This window comes from Typopeltis vanoorti, chromosome 16 (genome assembly GCF_054136105.1).
Source record: "Typopeltis vanoorti isolate ZY-2024b chromosome 16, IOZ_Tvanoo_1.0, whole genome shotgun sequence".
NCBI lineage: Eukaryota > Metazoa > Arthropoda > Arachnida > Uropygi > Thelyphonidae > Typopeltis > Typopeltis vanoorti.
Genome location: NC_143564.1, coordinates 87,930,723 through 87,947,739, shown reverse-complemented (window position 1 = coordinate 87,947,739; position 17,017 = coordinate 87,930,723). Strand labels below are relative to the sequence as shown.

The 17,017-nt window shown below is 35.4% G+C and overlaps 1 protein-coding gene across 2 annotated transcripts in view; it reads left to right on the top strand.

The window, feature by feature from the left end:
* IntS3 (integrator complex subunit 3) overlaps positions 1–16,445 on the top strand; it is a 598,644-nt gene extending 582,199 nt beyond the window's left edge. For both annotated transcript variants that reach the window (XM_090406089.1, XM_090406090.1), the window contains one exon: positions 16,023–16,445. In XM_090406089.1, coding sequence (XP_090262215.1) covers positions 16,023–16,097 — 75 coding nt within the window. In that variant the 3' untranslated portion in view covers positions 16,098–16,445. The remainder of the gene's footprint in view (positions 1–16,022) is intronic.
* Positions 16,446–17,017: the final 572 nt, after the last annotated feature.

The window sequence follows — 17,017 nt, the reverse complement described above, 5'->3', positions numbered from 1 at the left end:
AAGCAGACTATTCATTCCTAAAATAATATATATTTATTTAAAGTGGGGAAACTTTTCTTACAAATGGTTTACCAAAACTCTGAAAATTATGAAATGCTACTGTGTTGTATTTCAGACAGTCACTGATAACACAAAAGAATTTAAATAGTCATTTTATTTTCTTTTAAACACACTACAATTGGATGTGCATTTAACCCAGTGGAATGACTACACTTCATCTTGCATCACAAAGCTGTAGTTTTTTTGAAAAATTACCTAAAACTATACACTCACAAGTAGTGATATTTTTTTTTAAGTCAAACCACATTTTTCATTGAAATTATAGGCTTTTGATTTAATTAATTAAATTAATTTAATTAACTTTTTCTTAAAATCAACCGAAATCTTCTCTACTCATATTGGTCATTTGACATCCACTGGTCATATTTATTTCAGTCAACAGCTTACCCTTCTCACAAATTTCTATGACCATATTAATCTTAGATGAAGCCCTTTGGTCAGAAAGACCTGGGTTTGATTACTGTCAGTGATGTGAGAAACCTTTATCTAAGGTCTCTTTTGATGATAGGTGAGTTAACCAGTCTCATATGGAGGTAGGGGATTTTTTCACCAGAAACTCTGGTTTTTCTTCCCCAGAACAGGCAAACTGGCCCCGTGAACACTCACAGCTACAGTCATAAATACTTACAGCAAGGAAGACAACAGGAAACCACCTTGTTTCATTATCTCCTTAGTAATCAGCTGCAACCCTCTCAAAGAGAAGAATCCACAGGATTAGGATAATCTTCAGTATCATGTTATTTTGTCACTTTATCAAATGCTATTCTCTCTTGAAAACATGGCATGAATTGTAAAAATAAATAAATAAAAATTACAGGTTAAATAAAAATTCCTCCCATTTATATAAATATTGATTTTTTTCCTTTTTTAAAGCATTCATTTTTGTGCTCTCCTGTTTGCTATTGTCACATAGCACACCACTCAGGAGGTTCTAAAAAATTGTCTTGATAAGTAGACACACTAAATACACTGATCGATGTAACAAAACAATTTTTGTAATTAATTCAATGAAATGGCTGCACTTCATCTTGCATTATAAAGGTGTTTTTTGAAAAATTTCCTAAAACTATGCACTCGGAAGATGCCATTGTTATTTTTATTCTTCTTTATTTTTGTTCCCTCTATAGTATATTATTATTCTCTCTATATATATATAGTATATTAACTATTTAGTTTACCGGCTGCGCCTTTGTTAATAATTATACTATATACTTATGAGGTGATTTATTATATAAATCTCTTTTAATAACAATTATTTTTATTTTGACTCCGAGTGTCCCTATATGTTATTGTATTGCACAAAAGTTCACTCCAATTGGTGCACTGACTTTAACTATCTCTTTCAGAATCCAACTAATCATGGACTCAAAACCAAGTACAAAATAAACACATTTAATAAAACTAAAACAATATATATACACTTCTAGCAATAATACATAACTATAACTACAGATTATATGGATCCAAGGCCTTATTTAAAAATATAAACTTACTCTTAAGACTAAACACTTTTTCTTTCACAATCACAAAAAATTGTTCATAGTCTTTTTCTCTTTCTGTTAAGGCTCTTTTCCAGAAGTTACAAGGCTCTGTACTTCATTTTCAGGATCCTTTTCATCAATCAATATAACACACACAAAGTCTTCTTGACTATATCCTGTTTTCTTTTAGTAGCAATACTCATCAGATCAGGCACCTTTAATACCTAAAAATCTTCTTAATCAATATATTTTCTAAACTTTCACTTTCAGGCATTCTTAATACTTATAAAACTTCCTTATCATTATTTTCTCTAAGAAAAACATTCACTTTAGAATATAAACAACAAGTTCTCCTTTCATTCACAATACTAAATTGACAGTCTTAACTTATTTCACCATAAAAACTTACAGTTTCAAGATTTCCTTTTATTCATTACTTATTTCTCCTTGAAACCTAATATTTCCACTATTCCCTTTTCGGAATACACTAAAAAACATCTTCCGACTGCCACACACAAAAAAATATCAAGTTCCTTCTAACTTGAATATTTACCGGCCAATTTATAAAAATTTACAGTTTCAAGATTTTCTTTTTTATTCTTTACTTATTCCTGCTTGAAACCTATTATTTTCACTATTCCCTTTTCGGAATACATTATGAAATTTCCTTCTGACTGCCGCACAAAAAAATCAAGTTCCTCCCAACTTGAATACATCTCGGCCAGTGTTCTAAAAAAACTTCCGAACGCTCTCTTGTTTACAACTGTAACTTGGATACGCAACGCTTTCCTTGTCAGCTGTCAATCACACATCAAGTTCTCCCCGGGAGCATGCGCACTTCACAAAAGTCAGAAACTATGCACTGCAATAAAATGGCTGACTGTATCCATCAGCGCTAAGAGAAAGTCTTTCACAAAACACAAAATTCAACATTTTAAAATATAACAAACTTTCTTATAAGTAACACAAATAATCAGTTTAGTAAGTACTTCAATATTTTTACTTCTTTACATGTTACTTCTAATATAACATTTTCATAACGAGCACATCACAAGTGCAGACACTGCGTGTATGAAAACAAAAACTAACAAGCATAATTAATATGTAAAAATATTCAGAATTTTTAATATGATTATTTTTACACCATTATTTATATATATATATATATAAAGTCAAACTGGATTTTTGCAATGAAATTATAGGCTTTCAATTTAATCAACTTTTCTTTGAATTTAACAAAATCTTCTTTATAGTTTTCACCATAGTGACAGGTTCATATTGGTCATTTAACTTCACATCCACTGATCATAATTTTCATTGGTCATGGTTTTCTTCAAAACACTGTCTAGGCTGAAGGGATGAAAATACTGAATGGGACTAATTTTGCTTTATAGCCACCTGTCGGGAGTGTTTCTAATAAATATTTGAATTTTTATTTGATCCACCACATAACTTTCCTGAGCTTCTTAATCAGCAATGTCATATATTGCTGTTGCACACCCTAATGCAACCTTGTACAAGTTTACCCTCCTATGGAATGGTTGCACTCTTAATCTTATATCTATTGGGACTGCAGCAGTGCTAAGTGGAATAATCACTAACTGTTTTTGTCTTTCCTTAAACAGGCTGCTATTTCTGCTCTCCTGATCCAAATACTTGCTCTAATGATATAATTCTTGCCAGTTGTCTGAACCTTGGTGTTTGTGTTTCAACAAACATGATAGGCAGTGTATTAAAAAAAAAAAATTCTGCACATCATAGATTACTTGAGGCTTTGTTCTCAGCTTGCAACATTTGTGCATTTGGAAAATTAATAATTTTGAAAGGGCCAAAATGCAGAAACTCAGAAAAAACAATCATGCCTTCATTTCTTATTTTTCATAGTATTCCAAATATCAAAGCAATAAATCATAAAATAAATATTTATTAACTGGCTTAAATTTCACTATATATTAAACCAGCATCTTCAAAGCATAACACTTGTTACAAAACACAAGTGATGATCAGTATATAACACAATTCAAATGCTAACAGGCAAAAGACCTAATCCTGTAATGTTGTAGAAATAAGATTTTTATTTTTTTCTAAGAAATTTTTGGTAGGTTAATGTAACCATACTTGTTGAGATGGTTACATTAGATGTTTACAGATGTTTACAGATCTTCCTGTCTGTCCATTTATTTATTTATTTATTTATTCATATGGAGTTCATCCTTTCTCCACCGTCCATTTAGAAGGTTGAGCCCACCTAATGAGGGATTGGGTATATGTATTTTATGATTGTAAATCCATGTGTGTTCACGGGGCCTGTTTGCCTGTTCTGAGGGATTCTGAGTGAAAAAATCGTCTACCTCTGTATGAGATTGATTAACTCACCTTTAGTTGAAAGAGAGCAGATAAAGGTTCCACACATCATAGACGGGAACTGAACCCCACGTCTTTCCGACCAAAGGGCTTCGGCTGTACTGTGTCTGTCCATAGTAGGCCACGTTATAGTTGCAATTTTATACATATCAGGATGTGTGATAGAGGAGAGATTTTGTTCTTTGGATCAGAGTTATTAGTTTAGATTGTGATTTAAACATGATGTAAAGGTTACATTTCTTTGGTACTTTAACTGGCTTTGCAGATGTACTCTGAATATATGGTATAGGAATATTGGTGCATTGATCTTATGTGTTTGGGGGCAAGGGGAGATGGGCAGAGTCATGTAGTATTTTATTTATTTCTCTGGGTTAACAATTTTGAGAATCCCATAGTACAGTATGGTGGGGAGGGGACAGTACCGAACTTCGACATGCCCTTCAGTACAAGTGCTATGAGATATGCTGTTCAGCTGCATGCACATTAATAGAAGAGCACATGTAGAGTCGACCCATTACATTTAGCTTTAGCACTGGTGTTGACATTGGAAGAAAAGAAAAGTTGTTTATAGTTCAGCATTATTTTTGTTCATACTGAGTTGGTACAGCAGATAGTCCAAGCAATAGTGTCATCATTGCCTTAATTGAGAGGTTCTGATGTAAGAGTGTTCTGCCACAGTGAAAAGGGCATTTGGGGAGACCACAAACTGTTAACAGAAATGAGAATCATGGGTATGTCCTGGAGCAAATGTTGTCTCCAAACAGGCAACACCGAACAGCAGTAAAACTTTGGATACCAAGGCGGTCACTACAGAGAATCCTTAAAGAGCTGGATGGCTTCTCATGCATCATTCAGGTGGTTTAGTGTTTAACAGCAATGAATTATACTTCACGGCAGGAATACAGTACTGTGTGCACATGCTGGCCAAGGTCTATGAAGCTCCATCTTCCCCCATAATGTCTGTTCTCAGACAAACAAACCTACAGGTTTCTTGATTTCTCAAGACCTGAATTTGTTTAAGAGAAACCTCCTCACAGCAAGAAAGTCACTGCATGCTATCTGGTTTCTAACCATGACATAATTGGGCCCTGCTTCATTGAAGAGGGTGGCTAACCATGACCTTGACTAGCAAACACTACATTGAGAATGTTGGTTTCATTCACCCAGGATTTGCATAGGATGTGCTACGCAAAAAACATTCCATTTCGTGCTTAGGTATTCCAACAGGGCAGAGCACTCTATCATCACACCTCATGTGGTTCTAGAGCCTATTTATCAGAACACTTTCCCAGGAGGCTCATTTCCAGGTACATAGAATTCCTGTACCCTTCACATTCTGATCTCACATGCTTTCTTGATATCTTCTTTTGGGTAGATATTGAAGGAATGGGTATTCCACCATGATCCATCTTCAAACCTTGATGAACTAAGGGATAAATTACACAATATGTCCAGCAGATGCCCCAACCCTTGTTCTTCAAGATGACGGAGAACCTTCGCATGTGCTGGACATATTGTGTAATTGTATCTATCTGTAACTGGTATCTATCCCACAACCTGGGATAGATACCAGTGTATTCCAGTATATTCAGCCCATTCCCAAGAAGGTCGACAAGTCACTGTCGTCCAACTATTGCCCTATCTTGCTTACCTCAGTCCTGTCTAAAATAATGGAAAAAATCATCATTTCCCAACTCCTACACTACCTTGAAAGAACCCACCTGATAAATGACCGCCAGTATGGATTCCATCGCTGCCGATCAACAGGAAATCTGCACACATATGTCACCCATCTCTGGATAAATACCATGGAGAAGTTTGCCTAATCTCAACTGGTTGCACTTGATATCTCTAAAACTTTTGACTGGGTCTGGTACAGAGGCTTACTAAGCAAACTACCATCATTTGGTCTGTAGTTGGATTGCCAGCTTTCTGTCTGGATGCACACTGTGTGTGTGATGGTGGATGGTTCCTTATCCACTCACCATTCAACTAATGCTGGGGTTCCACAAGGTTCTGTCTTCTCACCATTCCTCCTCTTGTTATATATCTCAGTGACCTACTTCAGTTGACCTCCAATCCAATACACAGCTTTGCAGATGACAGCATATTGCACTCCTCCCTTTCATTTGATAAACCTTACTCCACACAACTCACCTCAACCTACGGAACATCAACCACCACAACTCTCAATTCTGATCTCTGAGCCATCTTCCAATGGAGTTCAGATAATTTCATCAATTTCAATGCTAATAAAACCAAGTTCTGTCTTATTTCTCATAAAAAAAGAACCATTTTTTCCCAGTATTCTTTTTGATGATACCCAAATTTCCAGACAATTTGAGATTTTTCTTCTTGAAATTACCCCGACATCAAACCTCTCCTGGCATAAACACATCACAACCATTGCATCCTCAGCCTCTAAAAAACTAGGATTTCTCTTTCTCTCTAGACCAGTGGTTCTTAACCGGTGTTCCACCGGTGAAAGATGTCATATGACACAGTTCTGAGTGTAACTGGAAATCCATTTGGCACAGTTAATACATACATTGAGTTGTGAATTTTTGTTACAAGAAGAAGAGCAATTAGTTACCTTGTCAATGGATCGTACTCTAAAAATGAAATTCTCTGAAATAACTCTTGAAGAATTTTGTATTTTTGTCCAAGCCGAATACCCAGCTCTCTCCACAGGAGCACTGAAAATTCTGTTACAGTTTTCAACATCATATTTGTGTGAGCTCTGTTTCTCAATATTAAAAAACTAAAAAAAGAGTGAAAGACTTACTAATGTAGACAAAGAGATGAGGGAAGCTGAAATCTGCAAAAGCCAACAAGCTCAAGTATCGCATTAAAATAAGTTCCATTTTTATAAAAGGCAAGTCCATGCATATGTTTATTGTTAGTTTTATGACCCTAATGCTTTTCATGTCAAATGCTTGACTCAGTACAGAGGAGAACAATTAGACTTATTAATGACCGATCTCTTGCCAACTACATTTTGGAAAATAATTGAGACAACTACCATGTTTGCGTAAAGCTTTAGTTTAATATAAACCAAAATCCACATTTGACGTTTTGACCTTTATATCAAGGTCATCTTCTGGAGCATATATACTATATACAGAGAAACAAGCTACTGACCAACCGTTACAACAATTATTGGCCTGATCTCTGATGAAAAAAAAAAAAAAAAAAAAAAACTTACTACATCAACGCTGGAGTCCTATTATTAATATTATCTATTGGTTGTAAAATTACATTGGGAGCAACAACAAGTCTATATACCATATAGACAGGTATATATTAACACCATGTTAACGACATATAAATTCCAACCATTTGGTATAGAATGGTTTCCAATACTAGCTGAAGGTTGCCTAGAGTCTTGAGGTATGTTGGATACTAAATATTAAGTAGGCTGAATGTGTGCCATCAAGATTCTTGGAATTTTCCTGCCACCATTATTGTTGATATTTGGGTGGTTTATCAGAATTTTGCAGGCTTCCTTAAATTTTTTTTCATACCAGGTTTTTGTATGGTGTAAAGGGCAGGTACTTTTCCAGTCGATTTGGTGTAAGGTGAAAAAAGGGTTGTTGCTCCCAATCTAATTTTACAACCAATAGATAATATTAATAATAGGACTCTAGCATTGACGTAGTAAGGGTTTTTTTTTTCACCAGAGGTCAGGCCAATAATTGTTGTAACAGTTGGTCAGTAACTTTAACAAACCATGTAGATTGTAGTACAGCTTGTTTCTCTGTATATAGTATATATGCTCCAGAAGATGACCTTGATATAAACGTCGAATGTGGATTTTGGTTTATATTAAACTCAAGTTTTATTCAAACATAGTAGTTGGCTCTATAATTTTCCAAAATGTATTCGGATCACTGTGTAAGCCTAAAAGAAAAGCATCTCTTACCAACTCGCTCCCCTCACTTTTGCACAGACATTTGGTTTCCACAATATGTATATTCTACAAACATTTCCTCATGAAATGCTCATCTGAAATAACACCAATAATTACCCCACTTAGTATTAAGCTCATTGGAACATGTGCAGTTGCTGCTCAACATCCCTTCACAAACAGAACAAGCTTCTTTTTCCTCTTCCTTCATCCCTGCAATTGCTGTATTGTGGAACAGTCTTCCTCCTGTTATGTTTCCCAAGAATACAATATACAGTCTTTCAAATCAAATGTAAACAAGTTCATCCTTTCCCAACCCACTATCCAGCTTGGCATAAAAAATAAAATAATAATAATAAAAAAAAAAACATTTATTACTCCTTAACCCCAACATCAGTGAAATCAGGGTATCCCAAATCTTATTAGGCTCTGTATCTTGAACTGTTTACACTTCTTTAAATGTTAAAAATACAGCAGTGCTGAGACTTCCTGTCTTGACTGTACTCTCTGGGCTTGATGTGGCAGAAAGCACATGAGAATGAAGACCAAGTGAAAAACACTCAAACATATAAATTGTGAGAGAGAATATCCATTCTGTTCCTGAGCGAAAGTGGAAATAAGGAGATTCAAAAGATTAAGACTGAACTGAACAGTATATGAGGGAAAAAAGAGGAAATATATTTCTATAGCAGCTAGTGGTAATCTTCTTCTGCTGAGATGACAACAATAAAAAAAGTGTCAAAGGGGATATTAGTGTGTATGTCAATCTGACCTTTTCAGAATTGTATCATGCCTTAACAGTATATGATTTATTTGCAATCTCCATAGAACACAAAGTAGAGAAAAATAAATAAATATGACCTCAAAAAAACACAACAGAAATGATTCCACTACATTAATAGGTAGGAGGGATACCTTTGTCTCCCAGAAGAAAATAAAACTACTAAAATAATGCTCTTAATGGAGTGGAATTTAACATCTTGAATATCATTCCTGAGGAGGAGGAAGAGATAGACACTGGCTGTTTACAATTCCCCAAGACAGAAAAATCCATGACTGATAAAAGCAAATCCTCACAAAACTGGAAACCACATGCATCCACCAAATCTTCCTTCAAAAGTTTTGCTGTTACTTCACTCCTTGAATATAATTTTTTAATACTTTCATCATCATCAAATTCCTGACATGTAACCTCAAGGGGTGTACAGGATATGATGGTACTACATGAAAAATTTACATCATTACTAGCTTCCTATCTACAATTTTCCTTCAAATCAATCTGTTACCTGTCAAGACTCCAACATTATTAGGTCTTATATTTCTATCTTCTAAGGCACTTTTTACCATATCAATCTACCTATATATTGGTCTTCCTCTGGGATTTTTTCTTGCCAACCTGGCAGAGAACACTTGTTTTGCTAATCTTTCCTCTCCCATTCTGTTGTGACCATACCATCTGAGATTAGCTCTGCTAATACATTCCTGGATGCTGACAATATAAAGTTCTTTCCTAATATCCTCATTTTTAATATGATATTGCATTTGATGCCATCTCAGTAGTCAATCAGACTTTTCTTATTCCTTCCATGTGAATTTGTGCACATTTTTATGTTGGAACTTGTGTAATAATCAGTCCATGTCCTGAGCAGAAATCGAACAGTTATTTCCATTAGCTTTGCTCTTTTCTCCAGATTTTCCCAAAATATTTTAGTATGTCTGATAATCATTTACTACTGCTATATAGATACCCAACAAGGACCAACTTTTCCTTTTTCATTGTGTCAGTTGCTTTCTTTAAGGCAGGGTTTCTCAAACTTTTTCTACAATGGAACACTTCACAAATCCTGAAATTTTCACGGAACACCTCGGTTATTTTGGAATGTATTAATTAATAATTAATTGGTAATTTAATTTTTATTATTAATTTTTATTAATAATTAATACTTAATTAATGATTAATTTAACATTAATTAAACCATCATTAAATTAATTTTCCTGATTTTCATTGACATATCCCATTCTGATCGCCAAATATAGTTATAATATTATTATATTGTTATAAGTACTTACGAGTGAATGCAGACTTTTTCTCCTGTGTGCTTGAGGTGGATGACTCACTATCTGTTCCGTCACAAACACCTTCAATAAGAGATTTCTTAATATCAAAATTAAACAAAGTGCCTTGTCTCTTATTCATATTAGAATTTAAATTAGTATTCCTATTACTTTTAAAAAAATTATGGCACTCCAGTTTCAGAACAAGCACTTACACACTGCAGTACAAACTTGCGAAGAAAGTATTCAGTATTAATTAATACACATTTGCTATTGCTGTAATTAGCTTGCAGGCAATTCTTATGATCGGTCATAAACGGCAGTATTCTCTTTCCTGATTGTTGAAAGATTTTGATGTGTGAAAATTAATGATAATTCATGAATATTTCCATGTTTAAAAATATGCCACTCATTGTTATAATCCACTTGCAGGCAATTTTTATACCCGTCATAAACAGAGGTATTCCCTTTCTCAAATGTTGAAAGGTTTCGATGTGTGAAAATAAATGATACATAGATGTTATTTGTCGTTCTGGGTCTGAGCTTTTCAACATATTCATGAATATTATTCTCCTCAGAATATTTCTACTATAAAATATTTATTCTTGAAAAATGTGTAGAAAACTAAAAACCAAATTCCAGAACTTCTCGCAGAACACCTATTCACCTTCCCCGGAACACTAGTGTTCCACAGAACACAGTTTGAGAAACCCTGCTCTAAGGCCTCAAAAAAATTCCTCCACTTCTACCTTAGCAGAACCTTCTGTGGGACCATAGGCACAAATAAGTCTCATTGTCCAGTTCCCCATTCTGATATTTGCCCATGTCACTCTACTTGAGACTGCCTGCCATTCAAGAAGATTAGCATCGTATTTAGTGTTGAATACTATGGCTACTGCTTCTTTTCCTTGATTGTCATTGCCTGAATACAACATTTTGTATTTATTGCTCAGAAAGATCTCACCAGTTTTTGTCTTTTTTGTTTCAGTCACCCCTATTATGTCAATCTGGTACTTATCCAGTTCCTCAGCTAGCTCCATTTTTTTGCTGTTCAGGCTTCTTATGTTGATAGTATCGATCTTGAACTCTGGTGATGTTGAGTTGGGATGTGTGTTAGAGGATTTGTTCCAGTAGCTAATGTTTTTGCTGTTTGCCATGGTTCCCTGGTGAAAACAGCGTGGGCCTTGTTTAACCGGCAATGCCCCAGCCTGCATGAAATTCCATCATGTTGTACCATCATTTTTTATTGTGTTTTAAGCCAATAAGAATACAGTTTGGTCGACTAAATCCCAAATTGCTAGCCCCTCCTCGTTTGTTCAGTATCCAGGTAGATACTTAACATGGTGCACCACGAGAAGGTGAGGATTGGACATTAGGCCAGTAGCCCTGCTCGGTTCTCCACATTCCTTTAAAAGCCATGTGGAGGTCTCCTCTCAGTTATATAGCTTTGATCCTTAAGCACCCCTGCAATTGCTGCATGTGAATGCTTTATCTTATCTGCATTGATCACACTTCTTAGAAGTGTAGAAGGCCTTAACTTTGATGCTTTACACACACGAGAATGATGCTCTCCTGGTTCAAGGTGTCAAAACACTTCCATTCTTTTCCTCAATAGTAAGTGATTTTCTGCTTTTTTTACCTAAGGAAGGGGGTGCTTAAGGGTCAAAGCTGTATAACTGAGAGGAGACCTTCACATAGCCTTTAAAGGAATGCAGAGAACCGACCAGGGCTTCTGACCTAATGTCCAATCCTCACCTTCTCGTGGTGCACCCTGTTGGGTATCTACTTTGATACTGAACGAACGAGGATGGGCTGGCAATTTGGGATTTAGCCGACCAAATTGTATTCTTATTGGTTAAATCAAAATAAAAAATGATGGTACAACATGACAAAATTTCATGCCGGCTGGGGCGTCGCCCAGTTAAACAAGGCCCCCGTTGTTTTCGCCAGGGAACCAGGGCGAGCAGCGAAAAGTCAGCTACTGGAACAAATATGAAAACAAACTCCAACTCAACATCACCAGAGTTAAAGATCGGTACTATCAACGTAAGAAGCCTGAATGGCAAAGAAATGGAGCTAGCTGAGGAATTAGATAAGTACCAGATCGACATAATAGGGGTGACTGAAACAAAAAAGACCAAAACTGGTGAGGTCTTTCTGAGCAATAAATACAAAATGTTATATTCAGGCAATGACAATCAAGGAAAAGAAGGAGTAGCCATAGTATTCAACACAAAATACGAGGCTAATCTTCTTGAATGGCAGTCAGTCTCAAGTAGAGTAATGTGGGCAAATATGAGAATGGGGAACTGGACAATGAGACTTATTTGTGCCTATGGTCCCACAGAAGGTTCTACTAAGGTAGAAGTAGAGGAATTTTTTGAGGCTTTAGAAAAAGCAACTGACACAATGAAAAAGGAAAAGTTGGTCCTTGTTGGGGATCTAAATAGTAGAGTAGGAAATGATTGTGAGACATACAAAAATATTTTGGGAAAATTTGGAGAAAAGAGCAAAGCTAATAATAATGGCAAATATCTGTTGGATTTCTGCTCAGGACATGGACTGGTTATTACTAACACCATGTTCCAACATAAAAATGTGCACAAATTCACATGGAGAGAAGAGGCTAGGAATAAGAAAAGTCTCATTGACTATGTTATTGTTGATAGTGATGTTTTCTCCCTGGTGCAGGACACCAGAGTGTACAGAGGATTTGAAATTGGAAGTGATCACTATTTAGTCTTGAGCAGGATAAAATTGAATTTCATATTGAAAAGAATAACATGTAAGAAAGTTTTAAAGCGAATAAAAGTTGAGCAGCTCTCAGATGTGAACTGTAGACTAAAATACAGAAATATTATTGAAAAGAAAATGAAAGAGTTTGAGAACAGGAATCAAACCTTGGAGATTCAGTGGCAAACTCTGAAGGAAACATTGATTGATTCTGCCAGAGAGGCATGTGGTGAGGTTGTGTGCAAGGATAAAAAAATCAGAACTCCCTGGTGGACACAGGAAGTTAAAGAGGCAGTGAAGGAAAAGAAGAAAGCATATCAAAAGTTCCTGGCAAATAAGTCAGCTTTTACTCTTACAGAATACAGAGACAAATGTAAGAAAGCTAAACAGTGTGTAAAACTGGCTAAACAAAAGTCATGGGAGGACTTTGGCAAGAACATAGAAAATAAATATCAAGAAGGTGGCAAAATATTCTGGAGGTTGTTGAAGAAGCTTAGGAATGGAGGAAAGTGTGCTGTGAAAGGAATTAGAGATGATAAAGGTGAAATGAAAACAGGAGAAAAAGATATCCTTGAAGTATGGAGTAATTACTTTGAAAAACTGCTAAATGAAACAAGCAGTGATGACAGCACAGTGGTAAAAAACACTGACCAGGCATGCAGTCAGGAATACATATCCATACTTGAAGTAGAAAAAGCCATCAAAGGCTTGAAATGTGGAAAGGCAGCTGGAGTAGATGATATTCGACCAGAAATGCTGAAGTATGGTGGTATAAGAGTCTTACAGTGGCTGCACTGCATAGTTCAGAAAGCCTGGACAGAGGGACGAATTCCCGATGATTGGAGTAAAGCTCTCATAGTACCCATATATAAAAAGGGAAATAAGACTGAATGTGAGAATTACAGAGGTATTTCCCTACTGAGTGTTCCTGGCAAGATCTATGCAAGTATACTTGAGAAACGGTTGAGAAGAATTGTGGAAGAAAAGCTTGGTGAAGAACAAGCTGGATTCAGGCCAAATAGAGGCTGTCAAGATCAGATCTTCACTTTACAACAAATAGTCGAGAAAGCATGGGAATATAACAAAGATCTGTATTTAAGTTTTGTCGATTTGGAAAAGGCATATGACAAGGTGCCAAGAGAGAAGCTATTCAATACGCTGCAGTTATATGGTGTCAATGGGGCATTATATCAAGCAATACTTAGTCTTTATTTGAGTTGTGAGTCAGCAGTTAGAATTGAAGGAAGTTCAGGAAGATGGTTTAATGTTAAATCTGGTGTGAGACAAGGATGTACATTATCCCCTCTGTTATTCATTATCTATATGGATCACATTATGAAGGAAAGTGGTATTAAACCTGATATCAAAATTGGAGATGTTAATGTCAGCTCTTTGCTTTATGCGGATGATGTTATACTTCTAAATAAATCCTCTACAAGTCTGCAAGATTCTCTGACTAAATTGAATAGCTGTTGTAATAGATATGGTATGAAGGTCAGCAATAAAAAGACAAAGACAATGAAAATAGGCAGAATCATTGAAAATGTCAACTGTGTTGTGAATGGAGAACCTGTGGAACAAGTAAAACATTTCAGCTACTTAGGCACAATTTTTACTGAAGATGGTAAACTAAATATAGAAATAGACAACAGAATCAGCAAAGCTGGTATCGTGGGAAGTCAATTGAATAAATTCATATTGAATAAGAGAGAAATTAGTCGGAACACTAAGTTAGCTGTATACAAGACTGTGTTCAAACCAATTTTAACTTATGGATCTGAGAGCTGGGTCAGAAGTAAAACACTTGACCAAAGACTAGAGACCGCAGATATGAGAGTCCTGAGAAAGATTAGAGGCGTGAACAGATGGCATCAATGGCAATATCATATTAAAAATGAGGATATTAGGAAAGAACTTGACATTGTCAGCATCCAGGAATGCATTAGCAGAGCTAATCTCAGATGGTATGGTCACTTAAATAGAATGGGAGAGGAAAGATTAGCAAAACAAGTGTTCTCTGCCAGGTTGGCAGGAAAACGACCCAGAGGAAGACCAAGATATAGGTGGATTGATACGGTACAAAGTGCTTTAGATGATAGAAATATAAGATCTGTTAATGTTGGAGTCTTGACAAGTAACAGACTGATTTGGAGGAAAATTGTAGATAGGAAGTTACTAATGATGTAATTTTTTCATGTAGTACTGTCATATCCTGTACACCCCTTGAGGGTACATGGCAGGAATTTGATGATGATGAGATATTGAATTGTCTTTATGTTTAGGCAACATTTTTAATTAATTATTTAAATACTAATATTAGTAAAACTTTCACTTTCTAGAAGTCCTTACAGTGTAGTTCACAGTGGGACCAAAACGTGAACATTGTAACTCTACCCACAATGCCATAGCAAATAATGCAAAGGCCAACCATGAATGCTGCCGACATGTTGTGTTTATGCTTTTCTTTTATTGTTTATGTTTTTGATTTTTTACTTTGTTGATTTTGAAATGTTAATTTGATTCTTCATAAATAGAAGAAATGTAGAATGAGGCCTTCCTGAATATCTTGCTAAATACATTAGCAGCAGTTGTGTCATGTGCTGTATAGCCCTATTAAGTTTATAACATCCCATCCCATCCCATCCTTCCTCTTTTACCTTGCAGTTTCGAGGGTTTATTAATCATCGGACCTCTAACCTTTCACAGGATAGGGTGGTTAGCCCTATGTCCCACTGTATCCTATGTCTGTAGTGTTGAGTTCTCAAGGCCGGTTTGCCTGATGAAAAACCCCAGGATAAACTGGGGGGAAAAACCTTACTGTCCACGACCAAGACTGGCTAACTTGGCTTTGGCTAAGTCATGTCACCAATGGAAATCGAACCTAGGGCACTTCTTCCCCAGGCATGGTTGCTAAACACACAGCCACTAGTCACACGAACAAGTTTATAACATTCTTCTTTAAATTATTCTTACACGTATTGTCATTAAAAATAGTTGCAAATTATCTTAAATTATCATGTTAACAAAAAGCATACATTTTTAATTTGCTTAAATGCAACCTGACCACAAAAAATTTACAAGCAGTGTGTTTATCACTAGTGGTTTATTTAATTGTTAAAGTTGTAAATAAGACCAAAGGAATTAAATACACTATTCACTGTATACAGAAATAAAGAAGCCATTAAAATTATGATTCTCATTTGTAAGTAGATTTTTAATACTGAAAGACTAATAATAATTTTGTTTATTATTCTTTTAAAGTAGACAAATTACAAAAATGTTCAATTATCATGCTGTTTAATAAACTGGCATATTTCAGAAGGGACATAAAATTGTTGTGTGTATGTTTGTAATATACCGTTGAATATTTAGATGTACATTATTCATGGTATACTAATGCCTACTGTATATTTTCCAAATAGGATGAAGAAACATTGAAGCCAAAACCTCCAAGAAAAAAGAAAAGAACAGCATTAACGGGTTTTGATAGTGATTGAACACTAAAAAAATATAAAGACTTATAGCACGATCATTGTTGCCATCATCATCATCATTGTCATAATCATTCCCATCCCCCATCTGTACACATCCACCGTGCACAAATCTGGCCCATCATTCGCCAACTCTGGGACAGAGGATATGCAAAGATGTGAGTAGTCGACTCAACAGTGCAAAGAACTGTTTCAAATTGTTGCTCCTATTTGATGGCGTTTTTTTTTTTTTCTCTCGAGAAAGACGATCATCCTACACCCACACAAAAACTGTATTTCATTGTTGTATATATTTGTTTGTACAAGTGTGAGGCCAACAGATGTGCTTTATTGATTTTGAATAAACTTTTACAGAATATTTATTGGTAGATCATGTTTTGTGTTATTACTTGAATGATGCGAGTTGATATGAAAATGAACATTTTGATAAAGTTTAATATTAGTCTGCCTTCAGAACTTGGGTGTTGGATGGGAGGTGTAAGAATTAAAAGTTTTCCAAATCTTGGGAAATTTAACATAGCCATATTTATTAAGATTAGTTTGCTATTTTTTTTGGTATTTTGAATCTCCTTCTGATTTTAAAAAAGCCTTTCAAGTTTTATATTTGTTTGGTGAACCACAGTAGTTTTTAAACTTAAAAGAGGGACCATCGGTAGCATCCACTTTGGGATGTAGAGGATTATTAGGTTTATGAATTTTAGGCAATCTTTATATCCCAGAGAGAGAGAGAAACTAAATGGTTTGAGTTGTTTTAAATATTTCAGGAGTCCAAGATGTTACATTTTTAGAAGCCTTTTCCAAAATTGGTGGGATCATAATCCAGTGGTTTATAAGTGGTGTGGTCTCTGAGCAACACGTTCATTTTCCAGTTATAATTACTATTATATGGTCATCAGTGGTAGTGATTATATTCAGAAAATGAATGT